This window comes from Artemia sp. Qi Xiang Cuo, chromosome 9 (genome assembly GCF_049724085.1).
Source record: "Artemia sp. Qi Xiang Cuo chromosome 9, ASM4972408v1, whole genome shotgun sequence".
Lineage (NCBI taxonomy): Eukaryota > Metazoa > Arthropoda > Branchiopoda > Anostraca > Artemiidae > Artemia > Artemia sp. Qi Xiang Cuo.
Window position 1 is genome coordinate 38,977,249 of NC_142802.1, and position 15,013 is coordinate 38,992,261.

General features: G+C 34.3%; 1 protein-coding gene across 3 annotated transcripts in view; it reads right to left on the reverse strand.

Annotated features, from left to right (window-relative positions):
• LOC148948633 (uncharacterized) overlaps window positions 1–15,013 on the reverse strand; it is a 124,406-nt gene that overhangs the window by 94,648 nt on the left and 14,745 nt on the right. For all 3 annotated transcript variants that reach the window (XM_089094533.1, XM_089094531.1, XM_089094530.1), the window contains exon 2: window positions 8,899–9,006. In XM_089094533.1, coding sequence (XP_088950659.1) covers window positions 8,899–8,920 — 22 coding nt within the window. In that variant the 5' untranslated portion in view covers window positions 8,921–9,006. The remainder of the gene's footprint in view (window positions 1–8,898; window positions 9,007–15,013) is intronic.

Below are 15,013 nucleotides of genomic sequence, written 5' to 3' on the forward strand. Positions count from 1 at the left end.
TGAAAAATCAGGAAATGTAACTGTGACATGGTAAACGACAACCAAACACTACTGAAATATTCCAACTCTTGCATTTCAACTGTAGAAATTAAAACTGAATTTGAAAAATCAAGAAAATTTAAATGTGACAAGGTAAAACAAAACCAAACACTACTGAAATATTCCAAATCTTGCATTTCAACGAAAGAAATTCAAAATGAACTTTTAAAAATCAAGAAAATGTAACTTTGACAAGGTAAACCATAACAAAACACTACTTAAATATTCCTTCTCTTTCTTGACAACTAATTATATTCAAATGTGCAATTAAAAATCAATAGAAGGCCTCAGTAGCAAGTTATAACATGACCAAAAACTACTGAGATATATCTACTATTTAATTACAGCTAAAGTAATACAAAATTAGAATAGAAAAAATCATGAAAATGTCACAGAGATAAGGTAAACCATGCCCAGAAAACTCTGACAAAGACACCTACAAGCATTTCTACGAACAGACTAAAATCTGATAAATTAAAAGTCACGAGCATGTATCTGTGACAAGGTAAACTGCGACCAAACACTACTGAAATAGTCCAATTCTTGCATTTCAACGAAAGAAATTCAAAATGAACTTTGAAAAATCAAGAAAATGTAACTGTGACAAGGTAAATCACGACCAAACACTTCTGAAATAATCCAACTCTTGCATTTCAACGAAAGAAATTCAAAATGAACTTTGAAAAATCAAGAGAATGTAACTGTGACAAGGTAAACCATAACCAGACACTACTAAAATATTCCAACTCTTGCATTTCAACGAAAGAAATTCAAAATGAACTTAGAAAAAATCATGAAAATGTAACTGTGACATGGTAAACCACAAGCAAACACTACTGAAATATCCCAACTCTTGCTTTTCAACGAAAGAAATTCAAAATGAACTTTTAAAAATCAAGAAAATGTAACTGTGACAATGTAAATCACAACCAAACAATACTGAAATATTCCAACTTGCATTTAAACGAAAAAAATTCAAAATGAACTCTGAAAAATCAAGAAAATTTAACTTTGACAAGATAAACCACAACCAGACAGAACTGAAATATTCCAACTCTTGCATTTAAATGAAATAAATTCAAAATGAAATTTTAAAAATTAAGAAAATGTAAATGTGGCAAGTTAAACCACAACCAAACTCTACTTAAATATTCCATCTCTTGCATTTCAACGAATGAAATTCAAAATGAACATTGAAAAAAAAAGAGAATGTAACTTTGACAAGGTAAACCACGACAAAACACTACTGAAATATTCTAACTCTTGCTTTTCAAAGACATAAATTCAAAATGAACTTTTAAAAATCCTGAAAATGAAAGTTTGACAAGTTACAACACGAGCACATTTTGCTGAAATATTCCAACTATTGCATTTCAACGAATGAAATTCAAAATGAACTTTGAAAAATCAAGAAAATGTAACTGTGACAAGGTAAACCACAACCGAACGCTACTGAAAAATTCCAACTCATGCATTTCAACAATAGAAATTCAGAATGAGCTTTGAAAAATCATGAAAATGTAACTGTGACAAGGTAAACCAAAACCAAACACTACTGAAATATTCCAACTCTTGCATTTCAACGAAAGAAATACAAAATGAACATTGAAAAATCAAGAAAATGTAACTGTGACAAGGTATACCATAACCATACACTACTGAAATATTCCAACTCTTGCATTTCAACGAAAGAAATTCAAAATGAACTTTGAAAAATCAAGAAAATGTAACTGTGACAAGGTAAACCACAACCAAACACTACTTAAATATTCCAACTCTTGCATTTCAACGAAAGAAATTCAAATGAACTTTGAAAAATCAAGAAAATTTAACTGTGACAAGGTAAACCATAAGCAAACACTACTGAAATATTCCAACTCTTGCTTTTCAATGAAAGAAATTCGAAATGAGCTTTGAAAAATCAAGAAAATGTAACTGTGACAATGTAAAACACTACCAAACACAACTTAACTAGTCCAACTCTAGCAAAACAACTAAAGACAATCAAACTGAACTTTGAAATATCAATAAAATTTAGCTGTGACAAGGTAAACAATGACAAAACACTAATTAAATAGTCCAACTATTTCATTTCAACGAAAGAAATTCAAATTGAAATTTGAAAAATAAAGAAAATCTAAATGTTAAATTGTATAACAAAAACACACAATGTTGATATATTTAAACTCTTTCATTTCAACGAAAGAAATTCAAAACGAACTTTGAAAAATCATTAAAATGTAACTGTGACAAGGTAGACAAAAACCAGACACTACTTAAATATTCCAACTCTTGAATTTCAATGAAAGAAATTAAAATAAACATTGAAAAATCAACAAAATGTAACTTTGACAATGTAAACCACAAGCATACACTAGTGAAATATTACAACTCTTGCTTTTGAAAGAAAGACATTCAAAATTAACTTTGAAGAATTATTAAAATGTAACTGTGACAAGGAAAAAAACAACCGGCAGATACTGAACAAGTAATAAAATTTAATCAAAACGTAAGACCGTCAAAATGCACATAGATAAATCAAGAAACAGTAACTGTGATTAGGTTAGCCATAACGTAACGCTATAGAAGTATACACACTAGTAATCTGCAACAAAAGCCAGTCAAGATGAACATTGAACATTCCAGCAAATATTAATGTGATATGGTATAAGAAAATGTAACTGTTACACTCTAAACCACATACACATACTACTGAAATATTCCAACTCTTGCATTTCAACGAAATAAATTCAAAATGAACATTTAAAAATCAAAAAAATGTAACTGTGACAAGGTAAACCACAACCAAACACTACTGAAATATTTCAACTCTTTCATTTCAACTAAAGAAATTCAAAATGAACATTTAAAAATCAAGAAAATATAACTGTGACAAGGTATACCATAACAATACACTACTGAAATATTCCAACTCTTGCATTTCAACGAAAAAAATTCAAAATGAACATTGAAAAATCAAGAAAGTGTAACTGTGACAAGGTAAACCATAACCAAACACTACTGAAATATTACAACTGTTTCATTTAAAAGAAAGAAATTCAAAATGAAATTTGTAAAATAAATAATATATAAATCTGACAATTTAAACAACAACCAGAAACTAATGAAATATTCCAACTCTTGCATTTCAATGAAATAAATTTAAAATCAACTTTGAAAAATCAAGAAAATGTAACTGTGACAAGGTAAACCTCAAACAAGCACTACTGAATTAGACATAATCGTGCTCTTCAACGAATTAAATTAATAATGACAATTTAAAAATAAAGATAATGTAATAGAGACAATTAAAACCATATAAAACAATTACTGAACTAGAACAAATCGTTCATTACTACGAAAGAAATTTAAAATTATATTTGAAATATCAAGAGAATGTAACTATGCCAAGGTAAACCGCAACCAAACACTACTGAAATATTACAACGCTTGATTTTCAACTATAAAAACTCTAAATGAACTTTGACTATTCTGGAAAATGTAAATGTGATAAGGTAAACCACAACAAAACACTAGTGAAATATACCAACTCTTGCATTTCAATGAAAAAAATTCAAGATTAACTTTGAAAAATCAAGAAAATGTAATTGCGAAAAGGTAAACCACTACCAAACACTACTGAAATATTCCAACTCTTGCATTTCAAGGAAAGAAATACAAATGAGAATTTTAAAATAACTTAAAATTAAAATTTCAACGGTAAAAAAAACACCAAAAAAGATCAAAAAAAACAAATATAGCAATTAAACGACATAACATCAAAATTAACTTGGAAAAATCAAGAAAATGTAACTGTGACAAGGTAAACCACAGCCAAACACTACTGAAAAATTCCAACTCTTGCATTTCAAAGAAATAAATTAAAAATGAACTTTTAAAAATTAAGAAAATGTAACTGTGACAAGGTGAACAACAACCAAACACTAGTGAAATATTCCAACTCTTTCATTTCAGCTAAATAAATTAAAAATAAACTTTTAAAAATCATGAAAATATAACTGTGACAGGTTAAACCACAACGAAACACTACTGAAATATTCAAACTCTTGTATTTCAAAGAAAAAAATTCAAAATGAACTTTGAAAAATCAAGAAAATGTAACTGTGACAAAGTTAAACCACAACAAAACACAAATTAAATACTACAACTCTAGCATTACATCGAAAGATATAAATATTTAACTATTAACAATATTTAAACATTAACAGTGCATATGGACAAAAGAACAAAAAGCTACTCAATAATCAAAAAAATGTAACTTCAACTAAGGAATTTCAAAATGATCTTTGAGAAATCAAGAAAATTTAACTGTGACTTGGTAAACCACAACCAAACACTACTGTAATATTCAAACTAGTGAATTTCTAAGAAATAAATTAAAAATTCACATTTAATAATCAAGTAAATGTAACTGTTAAACGTTAAAACACACTCTCACACTCCTGAAATCTTACAACTCGGGCTTAACAACGAGAGAAATTCAAAATGAAAATCGAAAAATCAATAAAATATAAATGGTTCAAGGTAAACATCATCCACACCCTAATTAAAGATTCCAACTATTGAATTAAAAAGAAATAAATTAAAAATGAAATTTGAAATATCAAGTAACTTTAACTTTGATAAGTTAAAACACAAACAAACACTTCTGAAATAATCCAACTATTGCATTTCAACTAAAGAAATTCAAAATGAACTTTGAACAATCAAAAAAATGGTAACTGTGACAGGGCAAACCACAACCAAACACTACTGAAATATTAAATCTCATTCATTTCAAATAAAGAAAATAAATACAAAATGAACATTGAAAATTCAAGAGAATGTAACTGTGACAAGGTAAACCACACCCAAACACTACTGAAATATTTCAACTCTTGCATTTCCACGAAAGAAATTCCAAATGAACAGTGAAAAATCAAGAAAATGTAACTAGGACAAGGTAAACCACAACCAAACACTACTGAAATATTCCAACTCTTGCATTTCAACGAAAGAAATTCAAAATGAACTTTGAAAAATCAAGAAAATGTAACTGTGACAAGGTAAACCACAACCAAACACTACTGAAATATTCCAACCCTTGCATTTCAATGAAAGAAATTCAAAACTGAACTTAGAAAAATCAGGCCTTTGGGGTGCCGGGGCCCTTTGGGGGGGGGGGCCGGGGGGAGGGGGTCGTTCTGTGTCTCAATGCACAAAAAAATATTAGAAAATGGGGGAGGGGGAGGAGGGGAGGGGGGGAGGGGGAGGAGGGGAAGGGGAGGGGCGGCGCTTCTCGGGCCCGGGGGATCTTTGAGGACCGGGGGAGGGCCTTTGGGGTCCGGGGTGCCCTTTGGGGGTCCGGGGGCCCTTTGAGGACCAGAGGAGGGCCTTTGAGGGTCTGAGGAGGGCGTTTGGGGGGCTGGGGCTCTTTGGGAGCCAGGGCGACCTTTGCGGACCGGGGGGCGGGCCTTTGGGGGCCGGGGTGCCCGTTGAGGGTCCGGAGACCTTTTTAGGACCAGAGGAGGGCCTTTGGGGGTCTGAGGAGGGCGTTTGTGGGGTTGGGGCTCTATGGGAGCTTGGGGGACCTTTGAGTACCGGGGGCTTCCTTCGGGGTTGGGGTGGTGGATCGGAACCCTTTGGGGTTGGGTAGAGGACCTCACAACACTGTTCAAATGGAACTTGTGTATTATAACGACCACAGGGTTTCACCCTCAAATTCTCTTCTAAAACCTTTCCTAAAATCTTCTTTCAAAATGTCTCTAACTGTTTCGCCGAAATAACCCCATAAAATGGATAAAACGGTTTCGCCCAAATAATCCCTAAACGTAATTTCAGCGTGTTCCTTTTGTTTGGTATCTCTGCGCTAACGCATTTCAAATTTCTAGGAAACCCTTTCCTACGTTAATCTCTTCATCTCATAAATTTTCATAGCTAAACTATTAGGGTTTCGTTAGAATATCAATTTATCTCTCCGACTTAAAGCTCCGTGAAGCCGTATTTAAAAATAGAATTTCTATCTCTTTAGACTCCCGCATAATTCCAAGATAACAAGTGATGTCAATTATAATTCCTGACACTAAAGATCAATGAAGCCCTATTTAAAAATAGAATATTAATTTTTCTCTCTGACCTAAAGAACGTTTATCCCTCAGACCTAAGATTAAAGAAGCCTTAATGTTTCTTAATTCTCCCCTTTGTGAATCAATAATTTCCCCTAGCGATTATGTAAATCAAGTTCACAGGTGCTACTCGTGACAGGACCAGAAACTCCCCCCCTCGTGAATCAATAATTTCCCCTAGCGATTATGTAAATCCAAGTGAGAAAATTCCTGTTTTTTCATTCTCACTGAGAAAACCATATAACAGACATGAATTGCTGTTGACATTCATAAATGTGACAAAGTTCCTGTTTTTCAAATTCTCACTGACAAAAACCATTAAACGACCATGAAAAACATCAAATAAATCGACCAACACACATAACCATCCAATAAAACATACATAAATGTGACAAAATTCCTGTTTTTTCATTCTCATTGACAAAAAACCATAAACCACGTGGTTCTATGCCAATATATGGTGTTAAAAAAAGTTGTAGGTGGCAGCAGGGTGTTCTCGTCGCGCTGGTACCCCCTCCTCTACTTATGACTACAAAAATTAGACACAGGCACTGTGACTACTTGGAACTGCTATTACTTGTGACTGCTACTATTGCTACTACCACTACTACTATTACTACTACTATTGAACTAAATCAAAAGAGTTTAAGGCCATCCAGATTGTCAAAATTGCACGGATACATTATCTTAGGAATGACACAGGCTACTAAGTTGAAATTTTCAGAAAAGGGTGAAAGGAATGTAAGAATAAATCAAAATAAGCTATGTGTACCCAGATGGTCAAAAGGGTATCTGCGTAATATCCCCGGAAAAACTCAAGGTATTATGCTGGAACTTCAGGATATGTTTTTTGGGGTGCTAAACTAAAGTAAAAAGACACTATGTGCATTCAATCTTATCCAAAGCGCATTCATGCCATATCTAGGGAACGGCTAAGTGTATTAGGTTAAAATTGTCTTGGCATATTGAATGGGAAATTGAACTAAATCAAAGTATACTATGCGCATCCAAGATTCTCAAAAGGGTGTATCTGCGATATCTCAGGAACGATTAAGGGAAATAAGCTAAGACTTTCAGGGACTGTGGAGGGGGTTTGTCGATCAATATTTGTCAATACTCAAGGTTGTAACATGAAGAGGGTTAGAGTTCCACCACCCCTATAGAACCCCTAGGATAATGCGGATTTTTTCAACCCGTATATTTGAATATTTTCCCCCGTACCATCAATCGAAAGCATTGTAGTGCAAAAAATTGTTGCAAAATTTTGTCCATTATATAAATAGTAAGCCAAGTTCTGGATTCTTATACAGAAAGATCGAAAAGACTTATAAATGCTCTTTTCTTCATCAATGAAAAAGACTACATGGTCTAGACTATGCTAAAGACTGATGTTCTTGCTCGCCATGGAATATCGCAATTTTCACTCGCAATAACAGGTCACAGCTCAGGTCCAGCAAATACAGGCTATTTACGAAAAACGAGGGCATCAAACATCTAGCCCTTATCAATACACAGTGAACGTCATTGAGAAATACGAGCAAACATGCAAGAGAGTCTCGACCAAGTTCACGACCAGCAGACAGGATTTGTGTATTGTCATCCTAGATTGCCAGACTATGCCTAGAGATAGTATGGCAGCACCAGCTCATCTGATCATGAGCAGAGACCTGCCCCGTGAACAGACAACTGCAATCAGTCCTCCCTTTTCAGTAGAAGCATGGCATAAAGTTCTGAAACTTGCAATACTTACTACGAAAAGATGTTACTATTTCAATATTTTCTACGAGAAAACAAAAGGTAGGGATAAAATACTATGGGATTCCGATAATTCCTACGAGCTTTACTACGTCTAGTTCTTAAGACGCCTGCGTTTCTAAGCCACGAGTACAAAGCAATAAACGCACTTGGGGCCAAGCTAAGAGTTTGTTTACTATGATCGCACACGTCCATACCTGATTTTCCACCCTAAGCATAGCACCTGGGTATACATAAGATTTTGTTTTCATTAATTTAAAAAAAAAAAAAAAAAAAAAGTTTTTTAAAATAGAAGTAAAAAGCTACACTAAACCAAACATGATTCACTAAATTGGAAAAATCATTTGGCCAAACATATGATAGCCTACATTTTTTTTTGTCATTTTTGAGGCGCTCAAATCGCAAGATTCTCAGTTATACTAAGTTTATACTACTTTTCTAAACTTGTTTGTGTTTCAAAGTATAACATGAAATATAGTAGGAGCATTTTCGGTTACCTAAGATATGAAACAAAAGACAGAAGACCTGAAGTTTGAAAACCTTTTTAACTGTTTAACCACTGTTACATCGTCATACTGGTTATATGGTTATGCTTATGGTTAAAAATGAAGGATGTGCTAGAAAAAAAAAATCTACGATAGGCTTAAAACTGGATGATGCGAAAACACCAAAAGTAACTTGACTTTGGGCGAACGCTTTCCTGTCTACTGCAAGAACAGATGAAAAACACTACGATTTCAGGCTTGGAGTCAGTTTTGGTGGTCAAAACTTGTCAATCAACGCTATTTTTTTCGTTGCCAACAAAACGTTCTAGACAAAAGTTAAAACTCTTGGACGGTCATGAAATCATTCCCAATGATCTTATGAAGATAACCACACGACGGGAAATCATCCACATGAACCGAATTTAGAAACACAAAACACAGAAAGATTTCAATTTAAAGGCCTGTATCAATCATTAAAACAGAAGAGAGCTTACCCTGTAAATCAACCTGTCCCATTTTGTTGTGAATGTCTCGGATGAGTTTCCGAGACGAAACGACGACAGTTCTACCCACGTACGAGCGGGAGTCCAACTTCTGTGAACCTAGAACAAATAGCAATTGTTATCTGAGTTCTTCTCCTTATGGTAAGTACAATCAAACCGGGACACATCGACCAAAAATTACGAAAGATCCAGTCGATTTAAAACTATTGAAAAGCTATTTACAAATCTTTCCGGTTTCCGAGGCTATATTACCGGTCATTGGCGCATTCGGCTTCGAACACACTAACCGTAAAAAAAGTTGTTTGGTCAGATGAAAGCTAATAACAACATTAAAACTAAAAGAAATGAACCTATATTGGAAGGGAACTGCCATCTCACCCCACCTCCGTATCGCTCTTGGCGTCAAAGTTTGACAAGTGATTTTCTACAGCCCTTTTAAAGTCGAACACACACAACGTCACAGCCAGATTATGGGTAACTGCAAGCGTTTCATTTACTGGTGGCAAGTGTTTTGTTTACCGATTGCCTTTCAAAATAATTGACGTAAAAAACTATTAAAGTACGTTTTTAAACAATTTAAAGCAAATATGAGCAACAAGCCATTTCATACTCAGAGTAGTGCGATATTTTTTTTTAACATTTTACTGTATTGTGTAATTGTAGCTTCTTATCCCCTGGCGTATTTCTTGTCCAAGGCTTGCTTCTTGTTGCATTTTAGCTATAAAGCCAATTGGGTAACTGTATTTATTGTTGAAACGTTTAGTAAATAAAGTACCACTTTAGCGTAGAGGGTAAGGGATCGAGCGGCTGCAGCCCACTTATATGTATATAATATATGATTATATTCATTTTTAATGTCATTTTTTACTTTCATTAAAAAAAACGTTCTTTAATATTTAATTTCATTTTTTATACTATAAATTTTTTTTTTATATACTATATTCATTTTTAATACTATATTTGTGGTAATATAAATTTGAGAGGGAGTGTCACCCTATCATCCCTCTGCTGTTTACACTAATTAAAGAAAAAAAAATTCCTTCGACAGAAAGCAAGGAGCGATATTAAAACGAAGAGAAATTACTCCATATATTAGAGGGGCTGTCCCTTCCACAACCTTTGCTCTTTACGCTAAAGGTTGACTTTTTGTCCCAATTCTTTAAAAAAGACTGTTCTAACACTACAGCTGTTGGATTTGAATGAGATATATTTTTAAAAAACTTTAAGACCTTAGCGTAAAGAGCGAAGGTTGAGGAACGAGCATATATACGGAATAATTTCTGTTCATTTTAAGTTTTAATCTCGCTCCTTACTTTCAGCTGATTTTTTTTTAAATTTCAGACCCTTTTTAAAATCATACAAGAAAATCCCCTCCTCCCCCCCCTCCCCGTGTAAATTTTCCCCTGAAAACTTTTTTCGTCACAAAATTCCCCCCGTGGAAATCCTTCACCAGAAACAATTTGTCCCAAAAAATTCCGTATATACCCCCGCCCCCCCAAAAAAAGGTACTATATATTAACAAAGGGTAAATTTCATAATTCGCAGCCCTTTCCCCCGGGGTGTGGGGGGTTTTGTAATGAATGGTGGTACGCAGGGGGAGGGGCATCTGCCTGCCCCCTAGATTCCTCCAATCATAGGCCGCGCAATCGCGCGGCCTAAGTAAAGAATGATGTTGGCACAATGTATTGTTTATTTATTTTTTTTCCTTTAGACCAGGGCACTTCGTGTCGAAGGATTTGTCGTAGAAACTTCGAAAAGAGATCATTCGATTGGAAATTGGAGTGGCTTGTGCCTTATTTAGTAGTCGAAAGTGATTGGAGGGCAACTAACACCCCTTCCACGCCCACCATTTCCCCAAACACATCCAATCAAAATTTTGAGATAGCTCTTTTATTCAGCATATTTGATTTCCAGGTAGAAATAACGTTTTTGAGGAGGAGACTCCCCAACAGACCTCAAGGCGAGTTTTGTAAGTTCTGCCCTGAGGGCATATAAGGTTTTTTATAGAAAGCGGTGTTGTAGAAACTTCAAAAAGGGCTCATTCAATTGGAAATTGAAAGGATTAGTGGCCTTCTTAATAGTCGAAGGTGATTGGAGGGCAGCTAACCCCCTCTCAAGCCGACCATTTCCCCAAACACATCCAGTCAAAATTTTGAGATATCCGTTTTTTAACGTAGTTGAAAATTCTGGAAATTAGGTCTTTGAGGATAATAACCTCCTTAGGGCCCTCAGGGCAAGGGTTGTAAGTTATGCCCTGGGGGCATATAAGGTTTTTATAGAAAGTTTTGTCGTAAAAACTTCAAAAAGGGGTCATTTGATTGGAAATTGAAAGGGCTAGTGCCCTTTTTAATAGTCGAAAATGAATGGAGAATAATTAACCCCCCTCTCGCGTCAACCATTTCCCCAAACACATTCAATCAAAGATTAGAGATACTCATTTTGTTCTACGTAGTTGAAAGTTTTGGAAATTATGTGCTTGAGGATGACAAACCCCCCAGAGTCGACAGGGAATAAGCTTTAAGTTATACACTGAGAGCATATAAGCTTTTATAGATAGCGTTGTCTTAGAAAGTTTAAAATGGATTCACTCAAAAGAAAATTGAGAGGGTTAGTGCCCTTTAAAATAGTCGAAAGTGATTGGAGGGTAACTAGCCCCCCTCTCACGCCTACCATTTCCGTAAACACATCGAATCAAAATTTTCAGATAGCCATTTTTCTCAACGTAGTTGAAAGTTCTGGAAATTAGAACTGGAATCGGAGGACAAATACCCTCCCCCCCTCACGCCCATCATTTCCCCAAACACTTGGGATCACATTTTGATATAGCAATTTTTTGAAGGTAGTTGAAGGGTCCAAAAATTATATCTTTGAGTATCACGACCCCCCCCCCCAAAAAAAAAAACCTCAGTGCTAAGGTTGTAAGTTCTACCCTGGGGGCATAAAAGGTTTTTTTTATAGAAAGCTTTGTCATAAAAACTTCAAAAAAGGCTATTTTTTGGAAACTGAGGGGCCTATTGTCCTTTTTAATAGTAAAAAGTAATCGGAGAAAGAATCACCCGCCCACGCCCATCATTTCCCCAAGGATTTCCAATCAACATTTCGATATATCCATGTTGTTCAACGTAGTTGTAAGGTCTGGGAATTTGAGGATGACCCCCTCCCCCCCCCCCCCGATAGCCCTCAGGACAAGGGCCGTAAGTTATGCCCTTGGGGCATATAAGGTTTTTATAGAAAGTTTTGTCTTAGAAGCTTCAAAAAGGGCTCATTCGATAGGAAATTGAGAGGACTAGTGTCTTTATATTAGTCGAACGTGAACAGAACTAAAAAAAAATCTTTTAAATGTTTTCACTTTTATAACTTTAAGAAATCAAAAATTAATTAATACTTTAAGGAATAAATATCAGTATATGTATATTAAACTGACAATTCACATTCATTTGAATTTTTTTCAGTAAAGTACAAATTATATTCTGGCTTTTAGAAAGCATAGGGGTTTAGAACCCTACTCATATTAATTTTTGCTCGATTTGAGTTTTACTAAGTTATTTATTTTAATTTCTGTTTGTCTTGGGTTTCATTTATTTATTGATGCTAATCTGCGGTAGTTGTGTGCTTGGTAGATTATTTGATGCTGTTTTTGTTCATTTTGGGTTTAATGGATTTTATTAAACTTATTTTTTTTTAAACTTATTTTGTGGAAAAAAGTTTTTTTAATTAACTTACACTATTTATCAACACTTATCAGCCTAAATTGCACTAGGTATTATGACTCCTGACCCAACTTAAAGTAGATATTATGACTTCTCAACCCAGCTTACACTAGGTATTTTGACTTTTCGGCTCACACTAGACGATTCTTTGCACAACTTCCATTGGGTAAATATAATTTTCAAATCTGAAAAAATTGCTAGCTTAAGTCTACTTGAATCCCAGGACGCGGCCACGATAAAATAAAAAAAAAAATAATAATAAAAAAAAAAAAAAAAAATGGAACCTTCCTTAATGACAACGGATTGGAGCCTGAGAAATGTGTTGATCTGGAATTTGATGGACGAAGCACAATAGCGGACCAGGAAGGCATTCAAGGAAGGTTAAGCTATTCTGAGGGAAAAATTTAAGAATTTTTTTGCTATTTGGATTGCTGTTTCCATAGTGAAGGATGCCATAATTTTTTTCCGAGAATCTACAACAACAACAAGACATGTAGTACCCTATCTAACGAAATTATGTGAGACCAGGTGAACAGAAAAGTGCAAAGCTATCAAACATTTTGACCAAAAATTTCTAGGAATTGTAGATGGGTTAGAAAAACTGTCCATTGAAGGCAACCAGGGGACAAGACATTTGGCTTGCCAAATGCATGCTGCCATAACAAGATTCGTTTCCATAATTATCGTTAAAACTGTTACAAAACACACTGAAATTTTGGAGCCTGTAGCAACTGCTCTACAGGCCAAAAAATATGGACGTAATCAGTAGAACTTAACACATCTTAAGAATCAGTGACGTTGTCCCAATGATCGCGAAAATATCGATTAACAAGTGAATGAGATTTCGAAAGAATCAAATCAGGCTGCTGGTGTCTTATCAGTCCCTAGATAAAGAGGGATAAAAATTCACTGAGGAAATCATCCAGCAGATGCTGAAGAAGATTATTGGAGACGGTGATAAGAAAAAAAATTGTTTGTGTTCCATCTCAATAATAAATTTGTATTATGAATAAAAAAAAAACTAACACAAGTCAAAATCATTGAGAATGAGAGAATGAATTAGAAATATTGATAACTAAAATAAGGATTGTATCAAAGAAACTAGATTAAAAAAGGGTCACACACACACCAAAAAATGGAGCCAAAGAAACATCAAGCCTAAGGTTACTTGAAAGTTGTGAATGCCAGACCAGATATGCGCTTTCAAATTGAAATAACAGCCTGGCATCATAGACAGTGCAATAGCGCTGCCTAAGTAAAGAACGATGTTGGCACAATGTATCATTTATTTTTTGGTCTTAGACCAGGGCACTTCGTATCGAAGGAGGTGTCGCAGAAACTTCAAAGATGGCTCATTCGATTGGGAATTCTTTTAAAAATCCTATTAAATGTTTTAACTGAAAAATTCTTTTAAATATTTTCACTTTTATAACTTTAAGAAATCAAAAATTAATTAAGTATTTAAGAAATAAATATCAGCATATGTATATTAAACTGACAATGCACATTTTTTTTTCAGTAAATTCATTTGAATTTTTTCAGTATAGTTCAATATTATACTCTGGCTTTTAGAAAGCATACGGTTTAGAACCCTACTCAGATTAATTTCTGCTCGTTTTGAGTTTGACTTATTTTAATTTCTGTTTATTTTGGTTTACATTTATTTACTGATACTGAATTGTGGTAGTTGTATGCTTGGTAGATTATTGATTCTATTTTTATTCATTTTTGGTTTAATGGAGTTCTTTACTTTTTCTGAAAAACTTGTTTTGTGCAAAAAGTTTTCTTTGATTAATATGATAAATAAACACAGTGGGAATGGATCTTTGGGCAATCAAAGTTATTTTTAAGTTTAAGCAAGGATAGTGATGGTTTTGCTTGTTTGACAAGCAAAACTTGTGGGACAAACATGTTTGTCCCACTTAATATTGATACAAATTGTTTCACGAAAGAGTTTAACTCATTTCACTAGCGTTTAGATAGGAATAAAGTCAAGAAAAATGGGAGCAGATTTCAACAAGTTTATCGTCATTTACAAGTTTAGCTTTCATATTGATTATTTATACTCTGCGCTAACTCATACTTTTTTGTCGTGTTTTAAGGGCTAACTTAATTTATATTAAATTGCTTACGCACAAGATGTTACTTATTAGCAGTACAAAGTTTAACCTAATTAAGTCGACGCATGTTTGTTTCTAAGCTGTTTGTAAAAATTGGCCTTATGCTTAACGCTGAAAAGTGTGAACATCTAGTTTTAAATGCCGAACATCGAAACAGTGATCAGAGTTGTGGTTCCTTTGCATTTGAACTAGATACAGCGTTGCGTTGGCTTGGGATTAGTATGCGCCTGCATCAGTTATTCGTTCTGGTGCATTTATACACGCTATGAATAAACT